General features: G+C 50.4%; 1 protein-coding gene across 1 annotated transcript in view; it reads right to left on the reverse strand.

Moving 5' to 3' along the window:
- The window catches only part of mcf2l2 (MCF.2 cell line derived transforming sequence-like 2), a gene marked incomplete at its 5' end in the record, with an annotated part of 365,863 nt that overhangs the window by 266,621 nt on the left and 82,836 nt on the right, over positions 1–16,406 (reverse strand). The window contains 2 exon segments of the mRNA XM_084308288.1: positions 15,971–16,024; positions 16,027–16,053. Coding sequence (XP_084164414.1) covers positions 15,971–16,024; positions 16,027–16,053 — 81 coding nt within the window.

Here is a 16,406-nt window from a genome sequence, read left to right on the forward strand (position 1 = left end):
CTCTTGAGAGAGGTTTTGAAAGTGGGTAGTGATCCACATTCCTTTACAGCTTTGGGTAGGGCGTTCCACATTGATGTGGCATAATTGCGAAACGTGTTTAGTCCCTTATTTGAGCCGAATCTGGGTTTAACATGATTTGTGGAGCTCCCTCTGGTGTTGTGATCGTGGTATTCACTGACCTTTGGGAAGTATTTTGCCATGTACATGGGTACCTTGGTCGTGTAGTGTATCTTGTAGACCAGGCCCATTGCAAGTTGCTGTACTCTGTCATCTACTCTAAGCCATCCTAGGTTGTCAAAGTGGGCAGGGGTGAGGTGGGTTCTAGGAGTAAGGTCAAGCAGTAGTCTGACCAGTTTGTTTTGAGATGTTTGTAATTTTGTTTTTAGCGCCTTTGAGGTGCTTTGGCACCATGAGGTGCAAGCATAGTCGTAGTACCCCTGAATGAGTGCTCCTGCCAGAGTCTTCAGGGTATTCTTGTTTACCAGAGAGGAGATCCGGTACAAGAATCGAGTTCGTTGGTTGACTTTTTTTATTACATTGGATGCCATTTTGTCACAGGAGAGATTAGCCTGAGGGCAGGAACATGCTGAGAGGCCCTTATACTGAGGGCAGGAACATACTGAGGGCAGGAACATACTGAGGGCAGTGCCATACTGAGGGCAGGAACATACTGAGGGCAGAGCCATACTGAGGGCAGGAACATACTGAGGGCAGAGCCATACTGAGGGCAGGAACATGCTGAGAGGCCCTTATACTGAGGGCAGGAACATACTGAGGGCAGGAACATACTGAGGGCAGGAACATACTGAGGGCAGGAACATACTGAGGGCAGGAACATACTGAGGGCAGGAACATACTGAGGGCAGGAACATACTGAGGGCAGAGCCATACTGAGGGCAGGAACATACTGAGGGCAGGAACATACTGAGGGCAGGAACATACTGAGGGCAGGAACATACTGAGGGCAGGAACATACTGAGGGCAGGAACATACTGAGGGCAGGAACATACTGAGGGCAGGAACATACTGAGGGCAGGAACATACTGACTCAACTGTGGATTATTTGTAACGTGTAGGAGGCTCACACTACCCTCACCATCTCCTTTCCTCGCTGTGCAGGCGCCCTGACCGACCTGTAGGAGTCGCTGTTCACAACGACCAGACTACCACCCTTCGACTCCCCTCCCGCTGACTCTGCCAATTGAGTCAGTATGACGGCCGGCCCAAGCCGGAGGCAACGCAGACAGCCGGCATTCGAAACCGGTGTCTCTTGCGTTGGTGACGAGCGCAATGTCCGCTGCGCCACCCAGCCACAAAAGAACACTTTTTTTAAAGGGGCACTTCGCCAAAAATACAATGATGACTTTGAGTTGATGTTCTCATGTATATCTAGAGTTCTCATGTATTTCTATAGTTATCATGAACTGTGTATCTCAAACACTGTAAACGGTATGAATTCATTTGGTTTGTGAGTGATGTCATCCGGGAGTCATCTTTTCCATCTTCCATCTCAACACAAACACACAATACGACACTGACACACTACTTCTCTCTTTCTGTCTCTACACACACTCACACACACTCAACACACACACACACACTCAACACACACACACACACACACACACACACACACACACACACACTCAGCACACACACACACACACACACACACACACACACACACTCAACACACACACACACTCAGCACACACACACACACACACACACACTCAGCACACACACACACACACACACACACACACACACACACACTCAGCACACACACACACAGCCGACACGTGAACCCAGTGTCCTCAGTCAGCAGAACATGTCCTTCACTAATGTCTCCATCACAGATGAGTTGTTTATGGGTCATCGTCGTAACAGCTGTTAGTCTCGTGAGGGAACATCACTGTTCCCTCAACACAGTTCTAAAGTGACTCATAAGATTGTCTGACAAACAGCAGAAGGCAACATAGGTCTGAGGGAACATAGTGTAAGGGAACATACAAGATACAAGATACAAGAGTTTTATTTGTCACGGCATACAGGTATACAGTGAAATGCGGGGGGTCTCGCCTGCAACGATGTGCATAATACAAGTAATAATATAATGTAAGAGTCCAACCAATAGAGCAACATAGTGCAATAACAAGTAAACAAAGTAGGCATATCGGTATCTGTACATTCTTAAAGTGATCTTTCCTTCTGTAAAGTGTCCGTAGTGTGAGCGTGTGCAGCATGAGTGTGTGCCTGCTCATGTTAAAGTGACTGCTAGTGTGTGAGCGTGTGCTCATGTGTGCTTGTGCGTGGAGAGTTCAGTGTTCAAGGCTCTGATGGCCTGTGGGAAGAAGCTGAGCCTAAGTCTCTCTGTCCTCGTTACTGATGCTCGCAGGCGTTTGCCTGACCTCAGCAGCTGGAACAGGCTGTTGTTAGGGTGGTGAGGGTCTTTCATTATCCTGCAGGCTCTGGATTTGCACCTCTTGTTGTTAGGGTTGGTAGTGCAATACCCGTGGTACGTTCGGCTGAGCGCACCACTCTCTGTAGGGCCTTCTTGTCCTGTGCCGTGCTGTTGCCATACCAGGCAGTGATGTTTCCAGTCAAGATGCTCTCTACAGCTCCGGAGTAGAAGGACTGGAGTATCTTCCCAGATACTCTGAACTTCCTTAACTGTCTCAGGTGGTAGAGGCGCTGCTTCGCCTTTTTTACGACTGTGTCTATGTGTGTTGACCATGTCAGATCCTCTGAGATGTGGACCCCCAGGTACTTAAAGCTGCTCACCCTGTCCACGGTAGCCCCGTTTATCCTCAGTGGTGTGTGTGTCTCCTGCTGTTTCCTCCTAAAATCCACAATCAGCTCCTTGGTTTTACCAATGTTCAGGAGCAGGCTGTAGTCCTGGCACCAGCCTTCCAGTACCTCAACCTCCTCCCGGTAAGCTTTCTCGTCGTTGTCCGAGATCAGCCCCACCACCACTGTGTCGTCCGCAAACTTCACTATGGAGTTGGAGCTGAACTTGGCCACACAGTCGTGTGTGTAAAGTGAGTACAGCAGGGGGCTCAGAACACAGCCCTGGGGGCACCCGATGCTCAGGGTGATGGTGTTGGAGGTCTGACCCCCCACCCTGACCGCCTGGGGTCTTTCACTCAGAAAGTCCAGTACCCAGGCGCTCAGAGCGGAGCTGAGACCCAGCTCGATCAGCTTGTCCACCAGTCTGGTGGGGACTATGGTGTTGAACGCTGAGCTGTAGTCAATGAACAACAGTCTCACATAGCCCCCCTTCTGGCGGTCTAGGTGAGAGAGGGTGCTGTGCAGTACTTGGGAGACCGCATCGTCAGTGGACCTGTTTGTCCTGTATGCAAATTGCATAGGGTCCATATCACTGGGGAGGGAGGCACAAATGTGGTCCTTGACCAGCCTCTCGAAACATTTCATGGCCACAGAGGTGAGTGCCACCGGTCTGTAGTCATTGAGACATGTTGGGGAGGGTTTCTTCGGTACAGGGATGATGGTAGACATCTTGAAGCAGGCAGGGACCACTGACTCCGCCAGGGATTAATTAAATATGGTGGTGAACACAGGGGCTAGCTGGTTGGCACAGGACTTAAGTATGCGTCCTGTTATTCCATCTGGGCCAGCAGCTTTTCTGGTGTTCACCTGCATAAATGCTCTTCTCACACTGTGTACCGACAATGAGAGTGTCCCCGCCCCCCCGCGGATGCCCCCCCCCCCCTCTCCACAACAGCCGGCGCGCCAGGGACGTCACTAGCCGTTGAGCTAGCGGCGCCACTGTCTACACCAAACCGAGCGTAGAAAGAGTTGATTTTGTCCGCGAGAGAGGCGTCGTCGCTCCCCATAGAGGGGGCGCTGACTTTGTAGTCAGTTATTGTCCTCAGTCCCCGCCATAAGCCTCTTGTGTCATTTTGTGCCATTTGTGTCTCCAGTTTATCAGCATATGTCCGTTTTGCAGGTTTTACAGCCTTGCGCAGAGTATAGACTGTAGCCATGTACTCCTCCATGTTTCCCGACTCTCTGCCCAGGTTGTAGGCAGTGGTGCGGGATTTCAGAGCTGCTCTGACAGTACTATCTACCCACGGTTTCTGGTTAGGGAAGACCCGGACCTTTTTAGTGGGGACAATACTATCAGCCAGTGTTGTAATGAAGCTCACAACGGTGTCCGCGAACTCGCTGACCTCACTGGTGCTTCCTTGAAACATATTCCAGTCGACATCCTCGAGAGCGTCCTGAAGCGTGGCCTCTGATTGGTCGGTCCATTTTTTGTCTCACTTTCTTCAAATTTGCCTGGTTGAAATCACCAGCTACAATCATGGCTGTTTAATCTGGTGCTTGTTGAGATTCTCCGCCAATTCCGCCAGGGCCCTGACAATGTTTGCTTGTGGAGGGATGTATACTGCAGTCATGATAACCGCAGTAAACTCACGGGGAAGGTGGAAAGGGCGACATAGAATGGAGAGATGTTCCATGTCCGGGGAGTATGAACGGGAGAGTACCTGTACCTCCTTGGGGCTAGTCCAGCCATTGTTCGTAAGGAGACAGACGCTCTTGCCGGAGGCTTCCGTGCGATCCGCTCGGAAGACGGTGAAGTAGTCCGAGGGAGAGACGCTGTGATCCGGAGTCGCTGGTTTCAGCCATGTTCCCGTAAAACATAAGATGTTGCAGTCTCTCACTTCTCGTTGGAATCGAACCCTCGCTCTCAGATCGTCCATCCTCCCCTCCAACGAACGTGCATTCGCCAGAAAGATGGATGGAATTGCCGGGCGGTAAGCAGCTCTTTTTAACCTCAGTCTGATTCCTCCTCTCTTCCCTCTGTGTTTCTTTTTCTTGCCGGCTCCTTTGTCCTTGTTGTCGCGCCTGATCTCCGGTGGCAAATCTAGGCATAAAGTGTCTCTAAACTCCTCTTTGAGTCCGGAGTTGAGGTCAATAAGTGACTGGCGGTCGTATGACGTCCCCGCCAGTGATGTTTTCATAAAAAAAGTAGTAAAAACAAACATAATAACAAAAAATTTGCACAATCGTTGCTGAGCTGAACCAACGGCGACTAACCTGGGTTGCGCCATTTTAACATGTGAGGGAACATGTGAGGGAACATAGTGTAAGGGAACATAGTGTAAGGGAACATGTGAGGGAACATGTGAGGGAACATAGTGTAAGGGAACATAGTGTAAGGGAACATGTGAGGGAACATGTGAGGGAACATAGTGTAAGGGAACATAGTGTAAGGGAACATGTAAGGGAACATAGTGTAAGGGAACATAGTGTAAGGGAACATGTAAGGGAACATAGTGTAAGGGAACATGTGAGGGAACATGTGAGGGAACATAGTGTAAGGGAACATAGTGTAAGGGAACATAGTGTAAGGGAACATGTGAGGGAACATAGTGTAAGGGAACATGTGAGGGAACATAGTGTAAGGGAACATGTGAGGGAACATGTGAGGGAACATAGTGTAAGGGAACATAGTGTAAGGGAACATAGTGTAAGGGAACATGTAAGGGAACATAGTGTAAGGGAACATGTAAGGGAACATAGTGTAAGGGAACATAGTGTAAGGGAACATAGTGTGAGGGAACATGTGAGGGAACATAGTGTAAGGGAACATAGTGTAAGGGAACATAGTGTAAGGGAACATAGTGTAAGGGAACATGTGAGGGAACATAGTGTAAGGGAACATGTGAGGGAACATAGTGTAAGGGAACATAGTGTAAGGGAACATGTGAGGGAACATAGTGTAAGGGAACATAGTGTAAGGGAACATGTGAGGGAACATAGTGTAAGGGAACATAGTGTAAGGGAACATGTAAGGGAACATAGTGTAAGGGAACATGTGAGGGAACATAGTGTAAGGGAACATGTAAGGGAACATAGTGTAAGGGAACATAGTGTAAGGGAACATGTGAGGGAACATAGTGTAATGGAACATAGTGTAAGGGAACATGTAAGGGAACATGTAAGGGAACATAGTGTAAGGGAACATAGTGTAAGGGAACATGTAAGGGAACATAGTGTAAGGGAACATGTAAGGGAACATAGTGTGAGGGAACATAGTGTAAGGGAACATGTAAGGGAACATAGTGTGAGGGAACATAGTGTAAGGGAACATGTAAGGGAACATAGTGTAAGGGAACATAGTGTAAGGGAACATGTGAGGGAACATAGTGTAAGGGAACATGTGAGGGAACATAGTGTAAGGGAACATGTGAGGGAACATGTGAGGGAACATGTGAGGGAACATAGTGTAAGGGAACATAGTGTAAGGGAACATAGTGTAAGGGAACATAGTGTAAGGGAACATGTGAGGGAACATAGTGTAAGGGAACATAGTGTAAGGGAACATGTGAGGGAACATGTGAGGGAACATAGTGTAAGGGAACATAGTGTAAGGGAACATAGTGTAAGGGAACATAGTGTAAGGGAACATAGTGTGAGGGAACATAGTGTAAGGGAACATAGTGTAAGGGAACATAGTGTAAGGGAACATAGTGTAAGGGAACATAGTGTAAGGGAACATAGTGTGAGGGAACATGTGAGGGAACATAGTGTAAGGGAACATAGTGTAAGGGAACATAGTGTGAGGGAACATGTGAGGGAACATAGTATAAGGGAACATAGTGTAAGGGAACATAGTGTGAGGGAACATGTGAGGGAACATGTAAGGGAACATGTGAGGGAACATGTGAGGGAACATGTGAGGGAACATGTGAGGGAACACGGCATGAGGTTGTAGTGGGTATGGAGCTGCTGCTGCTATGTACTGTACGCCTCATGTTGGAAGCCAGGTCAACTTTACATACTGTATTTGCCTGTCGCCATTGTTCTACAAATGTTATGAACGAGGATGAACAGGGGTTGATCTTCATGTGGTGTACGGACCAGAAGGCAGTGTGGTTGGTGGCTTACCATATATGGATTTGGGGAGTGTGCGATGTGTTGACATTCATGGATGGATTAGTGCTGTACTGTAACCAGTGATGGGAATAACGGCGTTATAAATAACGGCGTTACTTTTTCCAGTAACGATTAATCTTAACGGATTACTCTTCCAATCTTAATAACGCCATTACCGTTGCTGCCAAAAAATGCGGCGCGTTACTATAATTGAAGCTGTTTTTTTTCATCAAGACGGTCTCAGTCTGATGAGATGGCCATGTGCATACTGTAACATTCATGGATAGATTTAGGGTTGAGCGGGGTGTATGTTACCCAGGGACGTGCACAGGACTTTAGAGGGGCAGGTGCTCAAAGGCTGAAAAGGGCCTTTGGCCTGTGCTTTTGGGGGGGTTTTGGTGATCAAATATTGAATATTGAACTATAATAATCAGTGCAGGAGCTCACTTATCCTTGAAAGACACTTTTATCACTGACTTAAAAGGCCCATACATCTCCATAAATGTTCAGGGGGGAGGGAATAAGTGCTTACCCTACAGACCCCAAGAAGTGCTGTATATTCTGTATTGTTTAATATAAATGCATTTTTTATTCCAATCCCGATTTGTATATGAGATTCCCAAATCCCATCGGACTTGACTTCTTCGTGTCCCTCAGTGAGTGTAATACCAGCATTCAACTATAATAAAATAAACAATAAACAACTGTATGTGCCACAGCGCCACACAGATGTTGGAAAGCCGATATTGCACTAAGAAGTGCTTCAAATAGTTTTGACTTCATGAGTAAAAAATAATTGGCATAAAAAGGGCACTTTTTTACGAGGCACAAAAGGGCAGGTGCTCGAGCACCGTTTGGGCTCTGTGAGGTTCGCCTGTTCCCTGGACCTTTAATTCCCTGTCTCCTCACCTCACCAGCCCCCACCCTCGCGTTGTCGTTGTTTATTTATTGCATTCCCTGCCTCGCTCCGTTCCTTTAAGGTACTGTGAGTACTGTGAGGTTCGCCTCTTCCCTGGACCTTTAATTCCTGTTCCCTGGACCTTTAATTCCCTGTCTCCTCACCTCTCCAGCCCCCACCCTCGCGTTCGTTTACTCTCGTCTGCTCTTCAGCAGCCCACACCCTTGGACTACCTTTCATTCTGTGTTGATTGGTCCTTGCCGAACACACACTTCTAAGTCAAGTATCAATTTCCATCACGCACCTGATGTGTGTTCTAATTAGCGCCCCAGTGGGCTTTAAATACCTCGATCTCCCCCCCAGTCCTCGTCGGGTCGTTCTCTATCTGTAAGCTCCTACGGGAGATTCCCTATCTGTATCTGTTTCTGTATTCTGTATGCTGTTTCATCTCCGGCGTGAGACGAGGTGCAAGCCTTCGCCACCTGTCGCCGTTTGCCTGGAGTGGGACACAGCCTGCGCTCTCTATTTCTCTACGGGAGGTATTCCAGTGTTCCACTCCAGACCCCGCGCCAGACGCGCTCCTACAGCAGACGCGCTCAACTCCAGACCCCGCACCAGACGCGCTCCTACAGCAGACGCGCTCCACTCCAGACCCCGCGCAGACGCGCTCCTACAGCAGACGCGCTCCTACAGCAGACGCGCTCCACTCCAGACCCCGCGCAGACGCGCTCCTACAGCAGACGCGCTCCTACAGCAGACGCGCTCCTACAGCAGACGCGCTCTACTCCAGACCCCGCGCAGACGCGCTCCTACAGCTGACGCGCTCCTACAGCAGACGCGCTCCTACAGCAGACGCGCTCCACTCCAGACCCCGCGCAGACGCGCTCCTACAGCAGACGCGCTCCTACAGCAGACGCGCTCCACTCCAGACCCCGCGCAGACGCGCTCCTACAGCAGACGCGCTCCTACAGCAGACGTGCTCCTACAGCAGACGCGCTCCACTCCAGACCCCGCGCAGACGCGCTCCTACAGCAGACGCGCACCACTCCAGACGCGCATCGCTCTCTAATTCTCTACGGGAGGATGCGTCTCTCCGAGCCGGCGCGCTCTCCGAGCCGGCGCGCTCTTCTAGACGACGCGCTACTACTCCAGACGCGCATCGCTCTCTAATTCTCTACGGGAGGATGCGTCTCTCCGAGCCGGCGCGCTCTCCGAGCCGGCGCGCTCTTCTAGCCGACGCGCTACTACTCCAGACGCGCATCGCTCTCTAATTCTCTACGGGAGGATGCGTCTCTCCGAGCCGGCGCGCTCTCCGAACCGGCGCGCTCTTCTAGCCGACGCGCTACTACTCCAGACGCGCATCGCTCTCTAATTCTCTACGGGAGGATGCGTCTCTCCGAGCCGGCGCGCTCTCCGAGCCGGCGCGCTCTTCTAGCCGACGCGCTACTACTCCAGACGTGCTACCACTCCAGACGCGCATCGCTCTCTAATTCTCTACGGGAGGATGCGTCTCTCCGAGCCGGCGCGCTCTCCGAGCCGGCGCGCTCTTCAAGCCGACGCGCACCACTCCAGACTTCTAGCCGGCGCGCTACTACTCCAGACGCGCATCGCTCTCTAATTCTCTACGGGAGGATGCGTCTCTCCGAGCCGGCGCGCTCTTCAAGCTGACGCGCACCACTCCAGACTTCTAGCCGGCGCGCTACTACTCCAGACGCGCATCGCTCTCTAATTCTCTACGGGAGGATGCGTCTCTCCGAGCCGGCGCGCTCTCCTCCAGACGTCTAGCCTGCGCGCTCCTACTCCATCCCTGTAAGCAGCTCTGGCCCTCGCCCTGTCCAAGGCCTTACCCTGTTTTCTCTGTCCCTGTCTCCAGCCCGCCTCCCCGGGCCTCTGTCCCTGTTCCCCTCTCCAGTGCCCTTGTTCCTGCCCTGTCCTTTGCCCTGGCCCTGTCCTTTAGCCTCAGCCCCTTAGCCTGCTCGCCTCTTAAAGGCACAGTGCCAATTTTCCCTAATTCTTGTTTCCAGTATTTTGTGTTCTCCCTTAGCCTTCCCCTTAGCCTGCTCGCCTCTTAAAGGCACATTGCCCTTTTTCCTTGTTCCAGTATTTTTGTGTTCTCCCTTAAAGGGACAGTGCCGCTTTTTTGTTGTATTCAATAAATGCCCGTTTCTTGGCTTACTCTCATACCTGTCTTGTGTTGTGCGATTGGGGTCGGTTACAAACCATAACAGTACGACCCGACCAGTCGACGACCCCAGCCAGCACAGACAGTGTATGTTGAGTTTGTCCTTTGTTGGCTCCCCTGTTAGCCTGTTAGCTTCCCTGTTAGCTCCCCTGTTAGCCTTTGTTAGCTCCCCTGTTAGCTTCCCTGTTAGCTCCCCTGTTAGCCTGTTAGCTCCCCTGTTAGCTTCCCTGTTTAGTTTCCCCTGTTAGTTCCCCTGTTGACTCCCCTGTTGGCTTCCCTGTTAGCTCCCCTGTTAGCCTGTTAGTCTCCCCTGTTAGCTCCCCTGTTAGCCTTGTTAGCTCCCCTGTTAGCTTCCCTGTTAGTCTCCCCTGTTGGCTTCTTTGTTAGTTCCCCTGTTAGTTCCCCTGTTGACTCCCCTGTTAGCTTCCCTGTTAGCTCCCCTGCAGCTTGCCAGGCCTCTACTACCGGCATGGCCCCAGTCTGCTAGCTTAGCCCCGGCTGCTAGCACAGCCTCTATGTTAATGCAGCCCTTGCAGCTAGCATAGGCCCTGTAGCTAGCCATGCCCAGGCAGCTAACCCGGTCCCTCTGCATGGCCTCCACTTTTAGTGTAGTTTTCCCCACTGCTAGGACTGCCCCTTCAGCTAGCAAGGTCAGTTTCTCCCACTGCTAGGACTGCCCCTTCAGCTAGCAAGGTCAGTTTCCCCGCTGCTAGGACTGCCCTTTCAGCTAGCAAGGTCAGTTTTCCCCACTGCTAGGACTGCCCCTTCAGCTAGCAAGGTCAGTTTTCCCCACTGCTAGGACTGCCCCTTCAGCTAGCAAGGTCAGTTTTCTCCCACTGCTAGGACTGCCCCTCCAGCTAGCAAGGTCAGTTTCCCCACTGCTAGGACTGCCCCTTCAGCTAGCAAGGTCAGTTTCTCCCACTGCTAGGACTGCCCCTTCAGCTAGCAAGGTCAGTTTCCCCACTGCTAGGACTGCCCTTTCAGCTAGCAAGGTCAGTTTCCCCACTGCTAGGACTGCCCCTTCAGCTAGCAAGGTCAGTTTTCCCCACTGCTAGGACTGCCCCTTCAGCTAGCAAGGTCAGTTTCTCCCACTGCTAGGACTGCCCCTTCAGCTAGCAAGGTCTGTTTTCCCCACTGCTAGGACTGCCCTTTCAGCTAGCAAGGTCAGTTTCCCCACTGCTAGGACTGCCCCTTCAGCTAGCAAGGTCAGTTTCCCCGCTGCTAGGACTGCCCTTTCAGCTAGCAAGGTCAGTTCCCCACAGCTAGGACTGTCCTTCCAGCTAGCTTGTTCTCTCATGCTGGTCCAGCCCTGTCTGCTTGCCTAGCTCCGGCAGCTAGCGCAGCCTCTATGTTAATGTAGCAGTACAGCTAGCATAGGCCCTGTAGCTAGCAGTGCCCTGGCAGCTACCCTGTCCCTCTGCTAGCCCCACTTTTGGTGTAGCTTCCCCGCTAGCATGGCCCAATTTTTTGTTTGTTGCCTTGTCATGTCCCCTGCCCCTCTGTCTGTATTTTTGGGTCGCCCGGTGGCTCCCGTGGAGGGGGGAGTACTGTGAGGTTCGCCTGTTCCCTGGACCTTTAATTCCCTGTCTCCTCACCTCACCAGCCCCCACCCTCGCGTTGTCGTTGTTTATTTATTGCATTCCCTGCCTCGCTCTGTTCCTTTAAGGTACTGTGAGTACTGTGAGGTTCGCCTCTTCCCTGGACCTTTAATTCCTGTTCCCTGGACCTTTAATTCCCTGTCTCCTCACCTCTCCAGCCCCCACCCTCGCATTCGTTTACTCTCGTCTGCTCTTCAGCAGCCCACACCCTTGGACTACCTTTCATTCTGTGTTGATTGGTCCTTGCCGAACACACACTTCTAAGTCAAGTATCAATTTCCATCACTCACCTGATGTGTGTTCTAATTAGCGCCCCAGTGGGCTTTAAATACCTCGATCTCCCCCCCAGTCCTCGTCGGGTCGTTCTCTATCTGTAAGCTCCTACGGGAGATTCCCTATCTGTATCTGTTTCTGTATTCTGTATGCTGTTTCATCTCCGGCGTGAGACGAGGTGCAAGCCTTCGCCACCTGTCGCCGTTTGCCTGGAGTGGGACACAGCCTGCGCTCTCTATTTCTCTACGGGAGGTATTCCAGTGTTCCACTCCAGACCCCGCGCCAGACGCACTCCTACAGCAGACGCGCTCAACTCCAGACCCCGCGCCAGACGCGCTCCTACAGCAGACGCGCTCCACTCCAGACCCCGCGCAGACGCGCTCCTACAGCAGACGCGCTCCTACAGCAGACGCGCTCCACTCCAGACCCCGCGCAGACGCGCTCCTACAGCAGACGCGCTCCTACAGCAGACGCGCTCCTACAGCAGACGCGCTCCACTCCAGACCCCGCGCAGACGCGCTCCTACAGCAGACGCGCTCCACTCCAGACCCCGCGCAGACGCGCTCCTACAGCAGACGCGCTCCTACAGCAGACGCGCTCCTACAGCAGACGCGCTCCACTCCAGACCCCGCGCAGACGCGCTCCTACAGCAGACGCGCTCCTACAGCAGACGCGCTCCACTCCAGACCCCGCGCAGACGCGCTCCTACAGCAGACGCGCTCCTACAGCAGACGCGCTCCACTCCAGACCCCACGCAGACGCGCCCCTACAGCAGACGCGCTCCTACAGCAGACGCGCTCCACTCCAGACCCCGCGCAGACGCGCTCCTACAGCAGACGCGCACCACTCCAGACGCGCATCGCTCTCTAATTCTCTACGGGAGGATGCGTCTCTCCGAGCCGGCGCGCTCTCCGAGCCGGCGCGCTCTTCTAGCCGACGCGCTACTACTCCAGACGCGCATCGCTCTCTAATTCTCTACGGGAGGATGCGTCTCTCCGAGCCGGCGCGCTCTCCGAGCCGGCGCGCTCTTCTTGCCGACGCGCTACTACTCCAGACGTGCTACCACTCCAGACGCGCATCGCTCTCTAATTCTCTACGGGAAGATGCGTCTCTCCGAGCCGGCGCGCTCTCCGAGCCGGCGCGCTCTTCAAGCCGACGCGCACCACTCCAGACTTCTAGCCGGCGCGCTACTACTCCAGACGCGCATCGCTCTCTAATTCTCTACGGGAGGATGCGTCTCTCCAAGCCGGCGCGCTCTTCAAGCCGACGCGCACCACTCCAGACTTCTAGCCGGCGCGCTACTACTCCAGACGCGCATCGCTCTCTAATTCTCTACGGGAGGATGCGTCTCTCCGAGCCGGCGCGCTCTCCTCCAGACGTCTAGCCTGCGCGCTCCTACTCCATCCCTGTAAGCAGCTCTGGCCCTCGCCCTGTCCAGGGCCCTTACCCTGTTTTCTCTGTCCCTGTCTCCAGCCCGCCTCCCCGGGCCTCTGTCCCTGTTCCTCTCTCCAGTGCCCTTGTTCCTGCCCTGTCCTTTGCCCTGGCCCTGTCCTTTAGCCTTAGCCCCTTAGCCTGCTCGCCTCTTAAAGGCACAGTGCCAATTTTCCCTAATTCTTGTTTCCAGTATTTTGTGTTCTCCCTTAGCCTTCCCCTTAGCCTGCTCGCCTCTTAAAGGCACATTGCCCTTTTTCCTTGTTCCAGTATTTTTGTGTTCTCCCTTAAAGGGACAGTGCCGCTTTTTTGTTGTATTCAATAAATGCCCGTTTCTTGGCTTACTCTCATACCTGTCTTGTGTTGTGCGATTGGGGTCGGTTACAAACCATAACAGGCTCTATGTGTGCACGTGCCTGATGTTACCACTTACCAGTAGCATGTGGTGTATTAGGGCAGTGTTTCTCAACTGGTGGGTCGCGACCCAAAAGTGGGTCGCGGGGCCATTTTGAGTGGGTCGCGGATGTGTGTGTAAAAAAAAAAAAAGAAAAGAAAAGTAAAGTAATTTTTTTTTTTTTTTTTTAATTTCACTACCTATCTTTGTGAAAGTGGCTTCTCAGCTCTGGTCCAGCTGTAGACAAAGCGGAGGAACAGATTGGACATTGAGCATGACCTCAGAGTTGCTTTGTCTACCATCACCCCAGACTTTGAGACTCTTGTCAGGAGCAAACATCATCCCCAGTTATCCCATTCGTTCCCTGCATGTTAAGCTAAGAAGTCTGCTAAGAAGGATATATTATTTATTATTATTTTATTTCATTTCATTGTGTTTTTAGCCCTTAGTTGCACTTTTGTTGCAAAGTTATCCCATTAGTTCCCCCAAACGTAGGTCTGTTATGTAAAGCTAAGAAATCTGCTAAGAAGCATATTATTTATTATTATTTTATTTCATTGGGTTTTTAGCCCTAGTTGCACTTTTATTGCAATCCCAGTTATCCCATTAGTTCCCCCAAACTTAGGTCTGTTATGTTAAGCTAAGAAGTCTGCTAAGGGGGGTGCTCCAGTAGCACACCATGTTACCGCGCTGCGTCGCGGGACTCCGTGCCGCGTCACGGATCTGGTTGACTCCGAGTTCGATTCCCGGACTCGCCGTCATTTGCCGAATGTCTCCCCCTGCTCTCTCTCCCGTTTCACCCTACAACTGTCGGTCATGCTTGACCAGAAAAGCGATAAACGCTAAAAAAAATAAAAAATAAGTCTGCTAAGAAGCATAATTATTTATTATTATTATTTAATTTCATTGGGTTTTTAGCCCTAGTTGCACTTTTGTTGCAACCCCAGTTATCCCATTAGTTCCCCCAAACTTAGGTCTGTTATGTTAAGCTAAGAAATCTGCTAAGAAGCATATTATTTATTATTATTTTATTTCATTGGGTTTTAGCCCTAGTTGCACTTTTGTTGCAACCCCAGTTATCCCATTAGTTCCCCCAAATTTAGGTCTGTTATGTTAAGCTAAGAAATCTGCTAAGAAGCATATATTATTTATTATTCTTTTATTTCATTGGGTATTTAGCAATAGTTGCACTTTTGTTGCACTATTTTGTGTTTATTTCATGTTTTGAAAGATTGCGTATTTCTGCAATTTTTTTTTTTTTACATAAATCATAGTGGTTCAATATTTTGGGTCGCGACTTAATGACTAAGGAAAATGTTGGGTCCCGAGGCTAGACCAGTTGAGAACCACTGTATTAGGGCAGGGGTTCCCAAACTTTTCAGGCCGGGGCCCAGAAAATAAGGCATCAGAGAGCCGCGGCCCAATGCACATCGTCTGTTTTTTTTTTTTTTTTTTTTTGCCAGGCGACCGATTTTTTAAGCCAAATATCACTTCAATCCTATTAAGTTAGTTCAAGTTAGTTATTCATTTATATGTGCTATTTATGAGAGGGCTAACTTGTTGCAAAATAATAATGATAATAATAATAGCCTCATTAAAATACTATTGTTGCTTCGGTTGTTTTCAGCGTTTTATGTGCATAATCTGTTATTTAGTTTGAAATGTTCGTTGAAATAAGTAGATTCGTTTTTGTTTATTTATTAAGTTAATATAAAACCATATAGTCACATTTTAGAATACAATAGAATAGAATTTTAGAATACAACTAGAACACTGTCCTGGCCTGCTTCTAAGTTCAGTGGCCTGACAAAAAAAAAAAAAAAAAAAATTAAAATAAAACAAATTTTTTTTTTTTTTTTTAATCGTCTCGCGGCCCACCCGTGGCTGCTCGCGGCCCACCTTTGGGTCGCGACCCCGACTTTGGGAACCACTGTATTAGGGGACCGCAGAGTGTGTTGCTGTGTGCTTTGTTGAGTAGTACTCAGTAGGGGAGAGTGGGGTTTACAGTAACAGTCTTTATTGTGAGTGTTCCTCCTCCTCTGGGGGCGCTACAGGATGCTTGGCTGGAGCAGATATGGTTTTGCTCTTTTGTCCGGAGGATAGTCAAGTTTGAACTTGTGGACTCGGACTGAGTCATTGTGATATTGTTTTGTTACTGTTGTGTCTGATTGCACAGTACTGTAACTGTAACTGTAAGTGTAACCTTGTATTAGCTGTATGTGTTTTAGGACTCAACATGAGTGTTTGTAAAACTGAATTAGGGGAGAGTGGGGCAGGCTGTTACGTACCTGAAAGGAGGGCGAACTGCCGATGGAGCTGTTCAATGATGTCGACGGCCAACAGGGTCTGATCTCCTGCTGCATGATCTCATCTGAGGAGAGAGAGAGAGAGAGAGAGAGAGAGAGAGAGAGAGAGTAAGTAAGTAAGTAAGTAAGTAAGTAAGTAAGTAAGTAAGTAAGTAAGTAAGTAAGTAAGTAAGTAAGTAAGTAAGTAAGTAAGTAAGTAAGTAAGTAAGTAAGTATTTATAAGCACCATATAGGTAGCAATGTTAGCTCTTATAACGTTAGTGTAGTTACGTTTTTATTAGTGGTCAGAGTTGGGTCCATAAGGCTTATCCAAGCCTTACGGATCCATCAGTGGTCGCGTATTGTGTGCGTATGTACCCGTTCCCTCATCTAAAGAGTTGGGTCCACAAGGCTTATCCAAGCATAGCGTCTTTGTGTT

This window comes from Notolepis coatsorum, assembly GCF_963971535.1.
Source record: "Notolepis coatsorum genome assembly, chromosome: 2".
Classification (NCBI taxonomy): Eukaryota; Metazoa; Chordata; class Actinopteri; order Aulopiformes; family Paralepididae; genus Notolepis; species Notolepis coatsorum.